At 33.9% G+C, this 7,849-nt stretch overlaps 1 protein-coding gene and 1 long non-coding RNA gene across 2 annotated transcripts; both read right to left on the reverse strand.

Annotated features, from left to right (window-relative positions):
* Positions 1-353: 353 nt before the first annotated feature.
* Positions 354-2,980, reverse strand: LOC25483022 (uncharacterized). The gene is made up of 3 exons (XR_003011294.2): positions 2,718-2,980; positions 1,921-2,006; positions 354-559 (listed from the first exon to the last, which is right to left on the reverse strand). It is a non-coding gene; the product is annotated as an uncharacterized lncRNA (long non-coding RNA).
* Positions 2,981-4,374: 1,394 nt separating this feature from the next.
* On the reverse strand, positions 4,375-5,959 carry LOC112418532 (protein FAR1-RELATED SEQUENCE 5-like). The gene is made up of 2 exons (XM_024774914.2): positions 5,852-5,959; positions 4,375-5,688 (listed from the first exon to the last, which is right to left on the reverse strand). Exons 1-2 carry the CDS (start codon positions 5,957-5,959, stop codon positions 4,375-4,377), a joined length of 1,422 nt encoding a protein of 473 aa, XP_024630682.2.
* Between the last annotated feature and the right edge of the window lie 1,890 nt (positions 5,960-7,849).

A 7,849-nucleotide genomic window follows, 5' to 3' on the forward strand; every position in this document is an offset into this window, starting at 1 on the left:
ACATATAACCGTAGTCTTATCTTAGCTTTGTAAAACGGTTTTCAAAATTCTATAAAGCTACGCTTTTCCTTCGTTTCCATTTAAAATCCGTAGTGAATTAAAACTTTAGAGAACACTTATTTACTGGCAATTGCAACGGTTCTGGTACGTGGAGGATTAGAAATCCGTTCTTGATAAATATTCTCGTAAACTACAACAACGGTTTCTCACCGTTTCAATAAAGAAAAGAATTTTTCTAAAAAATAATCGTGGACCAATTATTTTGGTCACGGTGATTCTCACTTTCAAAAAACCTTGTAATAATTATAAATTAACTTAAACAATAATATTCATGCAATTTTTTACATGTAATATCTCGAATTAAACAACTATATAACAAAATGAAATACTTGTTAAATATATATAAAAATATATTGTTTTGTTAATCTTTAATGAATAGATTAAGATTATCTTTGATCACAATTAACATCTTTGATATATATATAAACACAGACATCTATATCTTTTCATCTTGTTCTTCCAAATCTTCAAAATTTTCATTGATATCATCATTATTCATCTGCAAAATAAAAGTAAAGTGTTCAATATATATATATATATATATATACAAACTTCTTATAAATAAAAGAGAGTTGGAGTTGATGTATGGAATCAAGATAGTGTAAAGAAAGACTATTGTAAATAAGAAAAGGAGTACATCAACATTAAAATGATGCATAAAACTAAAACAGACTCATACCTATTAATCATTAAAAAGAATGATGAACTAAGACCTATACACCCTCTCTCATTCTTGATTTGTAACAAACCTACTGATGCATAAGTTTTAAACATAAATTCTATTTAAAATATAATACCAAACAAATTAAAAAAAAGGATAATGAAGGAAAAGTGGTGGATTAAAAGGAACTGCTGATGATTTTTGAGGAAAGGGACTGCATAGAGTGAAATTTAAGATCCCTAAATCGAAGATAAGATAATTACAAACATAGGCAAGCTTGGAATCACATGATAACTTCATACATTATTCATGAAAGTGACATCTGCTTGGAAAATGCCTTTAGAGAATTTGAAGTACATTTCAGAAAAATGTCATTCTACATGAATTTTGAATACATTTCAGTCCTTTGAGAATATTAACTTTCTAGTAATCCTACTTTAAAATATGTGTTTGAAATTTGCATGAATTTTTCTCTATGCAGAGATTTACCTTTCTAAGTGTTTATTTGAAAAAATTCATGTCAATTAATATTAGCTTTGATTATGATAATATTTCTAAAAAGTGTACCGAGTTGTTTGTTTAGATATTCTTAACAAAAAAACACTTTCTAGGAAGGGAGTATGATGATTTAGTTATTTCTCCACTCAGTATGGGGTATCTTAGCCAAGTTATCCTTGGCAAATGATATAATACCTTTGTTGGGATCAGAAGCATATATCAGTCATATATATCACTATTGAGAATCCATATATTGGATCAGAGACCATGAAAATACTGCTTAAATTGAAAATGAAGTAGAAATTGAAAATAAACTAAACAAACATCTTTGTACACTGCTAGTAGAGTTAATTTTCAAAATTTCACTAGTCTTCAACAAAACTCACTAAAAATTACAGCTATCAACACATGTGAAATCCAAATACTCACTAAACACTTATATTAATTAATTAAAAATAAAGGAACCCATCAACTAAACACTAACCATAGCTTAATATTTTACACAAAAAAGAGGATTGAATTAACAATGAAGTACCTAATACTAAAGTATCAGGAAAAATTAAAATTCTACAAAATCAAAATTGGTAAAATTGATGATCAAATACACAATCCTAATAGCTCAGCACTAACAAAATTGAAATTTAAGAAATAAAACACCACAAAAACAAACCAAATTGAATTGAGACTGGAAGAAGACTTACGGTGGTGAGATTGGGAAGAAGACTTAAGCACCATATTTTTGAATGGGTTCAACGCTATTGAAGCTCTTGAGATTTTCGAATGGCTTCTGAGGTTCGAAATAAACCAAAATATATAAATCATATTGCATACAATACATTTAAGTCGTAATAAACCAAAAACGAATCGTTCAAAATTTAAACTACATAATATATAAACTAACATACCTATAGATGCACTTTACGCTTTCCGAGTGAAATTAACAAAAGAAATTAACAAAATATATATTATCACAGGTTCTACTGTCACAGTATCCTAACACATCTAATTACATAAGTAATACAGTTTCATTGTTCTATTGTCACAAGTTCATTATAAAAAATTATGTAAAATATTATCACAGGTTCTACTGTCACAGTAGCCTAACACATCTTTGTTTCATTGTTTTAGAACTACTACAGTTTCCATTGCTTTCTGCTTATTATTCTCTTTTAGGAAAAAAGTTTTGCATCAGATAGCATGAAAAACAAATTGAAACAATAAAATAGTCTTCAGTTGTTATTTGTTAACAAATTTAGATGAGAAAACAATGTAGTACTGTTATCACTTTGCATCGCTGGATATTACAAGCTTATGGCATCAATTTGATAGAAAAGAATGAGTAATTTTAATAACACTAAAAACAACACAATCCCACTGCAAATAACCCTAAAAACAACAGATGGAAGGAAAAATCATTGCAATCAACTAAAAAACATATGTAATCATCAAATCAGAATCAGAATTGAAGACAATTACATTCAATTTCACATTAACTTACAAGTTACAACAATTAGGGTTTGTTGTGGAGAGAGATGTCTCTAAACTAAAGAATCAAAACAGAAGATGGAGGAGTATGCAGTGGTGATGGATGGAGAAGGAGGAGAGTGGTCGCGGCTCACCAGCGGTGGTGTGGTGGTGGATGTAATGTTCGGTCGCTTGCTTTGGTTGGGAGAAGATTCGCGTTCTCAGACGAAAGAGAAAGGGTTCGATCAGCTTATGCGTTTTTTTCTTTTTTTTGGTGAAGGGATCAGCTTATGCGTTTCTTTTTGGATATTGTATTTTTATAATTTTTCTTTTTATTCTTTTTTTTAGTTTTTATTAAATAATAGAGTTTTTTTTTTTTTTTAAAGCAAATTGTTTTTTTTTCAAAGGGCTGTTGGGTATTTGGTTTTTAGAACGGTATTTTTTGTTATATTAAGATTTTTTTGTTACAATTTTTAAGAACGGTATTTAACAAAGTTGTTACTCGTACTTTTATTAAAGATAATTAAAAATTATACCAGAACGGTTAATACATGTTGATAAAAATAACAAATAAAAATCCGTTCTCGTTTCTTATACCACAACGCTTTTCAGTTGTTACAAATAAATTTAAAAAATATCATACGCTACTAAAACAGAATCAGAAAATCGTTGTCCATGGGACTCTACCAGAACAATTTTTTTACCTTCCAAAATTTAGGCGTTGTCGTAGAGCCAAAATGTTGTAGGGACCACTCTTCGAATGTATAATCATGAAATGGTTGTCATTCACATGTGTCAAACACATTAATCGCTCAACAAGTGGCGGTTCACCCCATAGAGGAAAAAAAGGTTTCAGATCGCCCTTTCTAAGTGGACAGTAGAACAACGACGTGGTTGTATTATTGTGCAATGAGAAAACCCATATCTGCATGGTCATCCATTTATCCGGTGGTGCAGGACCGATATGACGTAGTCTTCGGCAAAACAAACTGTCGGAATTGTTCTTTAATATGCAACTTCAAGTTGTAGTCCACGTTCTTGAACTGGGCCTAGAATGCGTTTTAAAAACAGCCAGATTAAGAAGTAATGGAAAAAACATGCAATTTGTGAAAAATGTGCTCTCTGCATCTGTACTGATGCATTTCAGATTACATAATTCGGAAAGATTTAGTACATTTCGGATTATGTAATCTGAATGAATACGATACACCCCATGCATTCGTCCTAGTTCACGTCGCATGGGGCGTAAATGTGATATTTCCGGATTTCATAATCCGGAATTTGCAAAACCGGCTCCGTATTATGAAATCCGAAGTGCATCAGTACATACAGATAACATAAAAACTTGGCAGAACAGAGGCAGAAAGTCAAGAAAATACCTGAAGCAAATCTTATTCCGGTAGCAGAGAGATGTCTTCCTTCCTATCCTTCATGTCAACCTCATACTTAAACCTCAACCTCTTTTAGTAAGTGTGAATTTCATCCAAACGAATGGTGATGTTGTTCTTGATCTTCAATGCAATCACCACGCACACGACAATCCGAAAGTGATCTGACTCAAACAACCAAATTTGGATTTATCCGTTCCGATATCGAGTGCTCGATCGGCCTCGTCTGCGATATAATGCAAAACTTTTCTTGATATGTTTTGAATCAAGTTAGACCATAAACGCTTTCCATTGAATCTATGTTCAAGCATGATAATGCTCGTCTGGAAGGAAACGCGTGTGTGAGTATGTTGTGACTGACTCTAGCATGTCGTGAACGGATTCCCAGTTTGTACTTAAATCACCCATGATGTTAGTCAGATAGTTTTTCAACCGGTTGTATGCAGATTCAACTCTGTTAGTTGTAGTATTCTCCATATGCATGACTTGATTCACCCAATACTTCACTGGACCCAACATAGTACTTTCAACATATTCCACAAACTTGTGCCATTTTTCGCAAACAACTTTGAACCGGTTACAATTATCAACATACGTTTTTTCCGTATCAGAATCCATAATATCCTCCCATGCACGCATGATCGTCTTCACCATTGAATTTGGCTTTATAACTTTGCCATCCTTGCCTTTGAGATCATTCACTTTGCAATCCGTCTTACACTTTGCTCTTACATTCCTTTCAATATGATACTCACACAACAAAGCAGTAGACTCAGGGAAAACGGTATCCACATCATTCATCAAAGCATTGTCATGATCCGTGACAACTACTTTGGGGTAAAGATCTTTGGAATGCAACAGTTTGCGACACCTCTCAAGAGCCCAAGTAACGTGTTCTTCCTTCTCATACATCATATAAGTAAATCCTATGGAGAATATCAGCTGGGTAAAAGTGTTAGCGACAAACTCAAGCAATGGAAGACGGTACTTGTTGGTATTATATGTGGAATCCAACACAAGCCCCGTAGAGAATGTGTTAAACAACTTGATACCGTTCGGGTGCGCCCAAAATATATCACTAATATAATCAAAATCACGATAATTCCTACAAGTGTACACATACTCATTCTCAACCAACGATTTCAAGAGATGTTGCATGTCGGTTCTCAAACCCCTAATCCTATACCGGTGAGTAGCATTATAAACATGCTTGATTGTAGTTGAAGTGTGTTTGTTCCTCTTCCTTAAGTTGGTAAGCATTTGCCTCGGAGGAACCTTCGGCTCAGCCATCTCATAAAGGTGCACACGTTCATTTGGATTTAGACTTCCGACAGTTTTATGACCTTTCAGCACATCTGCCATGTCATGGTTGTGTGTACCGTAACCAACTTTGATGCTCAAATCACACTCACCAGCAATCAACAAATAACCTCTCAGCCGAAACGTACACTCGCATTTAACTGAACCTGCAATTTTGCACCGAGTCTTCCTCTTGTACTCCCTGTATGAACCTCCTATTTCACATATCACGGTAACAAATGCACTTCTTCCATTGTCATCTTTATCGGATTTACCAATGACGATTGTAAATCCAAGCTTCCTTGCTTTCTCTCGAACCTACTCCAACAAATCATTCCGCGTAGAAAACTTTTTGTTTGTGGTAAAATGTTCTTCATGATTAATACAAACAACAGGAGGAATAGGAGTAAGTACATCACCATCTACTTCTGCATCACCTAAGAAAATATCATGTTTCGGTGTTGGTGGTGGGGGGATCGACTTTGGCATTTTCGGGATCATCTAAAACTTCAAGTGAAACAACCGGCAACACACTAGAAGGTACAATATCAGGTTGTTTGTCAATGGAGGCATCAACGAGAACATCCATTACTGAAACAGTGCAAGAGTAAGGTTAGAAAATGCACATAGTTTTTATACTGGTGTTGTTCGAATTTCATAATTCGAAATACATTGTTAGTTTCTGGATTACATATTCCAAACTGCTCCAATATAGATTACCTAACGTGATCGAAAGGAAAGCACCTAGAATTCGAATGAGGGAAGGTTTATATACACATTACCTTTGCATTCAGTCGAGAATGATGATGTTAAGGCATCTTGATGACCAGATTGCTGCTCCAAATCACAATTTCGCGCAAAATGGTGTGTTTCTAAAGGTGTAGGGAGTGTTGGGAGAGAAAGGTGGTGAACTGCAGCTAGGTTCTGGGATGTCTTATATATTCAAGGTTTCCGGATTACGTAATTCGGAAACTTCCGTTACTTTTCCCGCTTTTTTTAAATATTAGGGATTTTGAATTTTATATTCTGGATAAAGTATACTGTGTCCGGACTACATACTCCGGAAAGGTTTACACCCTTCTATTGGCCAGGATCAAACTTTGACATAGCACAACACATGTTTTGAAACATTTTGAATTTCGTAATCCAAAACGTGTCCGGATTGTGTGATCCAAACAAGAAGTAATTTGGTCAAGCGCACAGGGCGCGCAAGAATGGACAAGGGTGGGAAAAGTAATAGTCTTTTTTATATACTCTTGGGCTTAGTCACACTCACTAATGGGCTTAGCAAACTTTCTACCACTCATAAAATGTTACTACACAATTACCTCATTAAAACCCCCACTATTACTCATACACCACTATTCTATTAATTATCCGAGTTACTACCAACTTCCTTACATACTCTCCATACCCAAAATTACTAAAATACCCTTAATTTCTATAAACCCCAATTAACCCAATAAATAAAACACACCAATTAATTAAATAATAAAAAAAGCTATTAAATAATTAAAATCCTAAAATTGGGTCGTTACAATATTCTCTTGTTGCATCATAAGTCATACGATATTTCTTCTTTTGGTAAGACAAAGAGCATAATGTTTATTTCTTCTCAATGATGCAAATCTGGATATAAATATAAAGTTCACTTTTTGTCCTTTTGCTTGATTGCCATTTTGATGAAGATAATTATTTGTGAAACTAGAACGTTCTTGAGAGCTTTCTTAATGAAACATTTCTCACAAAACACATTAGTAGATAACAAGATAAAATAATTTTTATATGTGTGTAATCCTTAACACATCAATTGAGGATTTTGTTTTCAATAAACATTTTCTCAATAGCATTGATGAGAGAGTTCGGAAGAATGATATACTTATAACATATGATGAGATTGATTGAATGACCTATTTGATCATTACCTCACGTTTAGCTTTGGATAGACATTTGCTACTCTAAGAGTTGACTTTCTGCCATATTCTATCCTTGATAAAGCCAAAGGCGGTCTCTTTAATTTAATCATTGACAACAACCCCAAATATTTTCATATGGCCATCATTACTCAGACACCTAGAATATTTGTTATAGCATGTTGCGTGGGTTTTTGTACATTGTTGTCGTAAAAAATCTCAAACTTCACCAAATTAATCGCATACTCAGAAGCATCTTCATAGGTCAATATAATATCCTTTATTACTTGCGCTTAATGCTTAGTAGCTCTGAAAAAACAGTCATATGCAAACAATAGGTGAGAAACAATGAGCGTGTCATGACAAATGCTAATGCCGTATAAATCACTGCGACCATCAACTTTCTGAATCAGAGTTGATAGACCTCCTAGACATAATGATTAAATAGGGTGACAAGGGGTCACCATGTCGCAACCCTTTGATAGGCATAATAGGACCCACCATGTCATTGTTCACAATCACTGAATATCTAGTGATTCAATGCACATCAAAATACACACGACCCA

Source organism: Medicago truncatula, chromosome 1 (genome assembly GCF_003473485.1).
Source record: "Medicago truncatula cultivar Jemalong A17 chromosome 1, MtrunA17r5.0-ANR, whole genome shotgun sequence".
Taxonomy (NCBI): Eukaryota; Viridiplantae; Streptophyta; class Magnoliopsida; order Fabales; family Fabaceae; genus Medicago; species Medicago truncatula.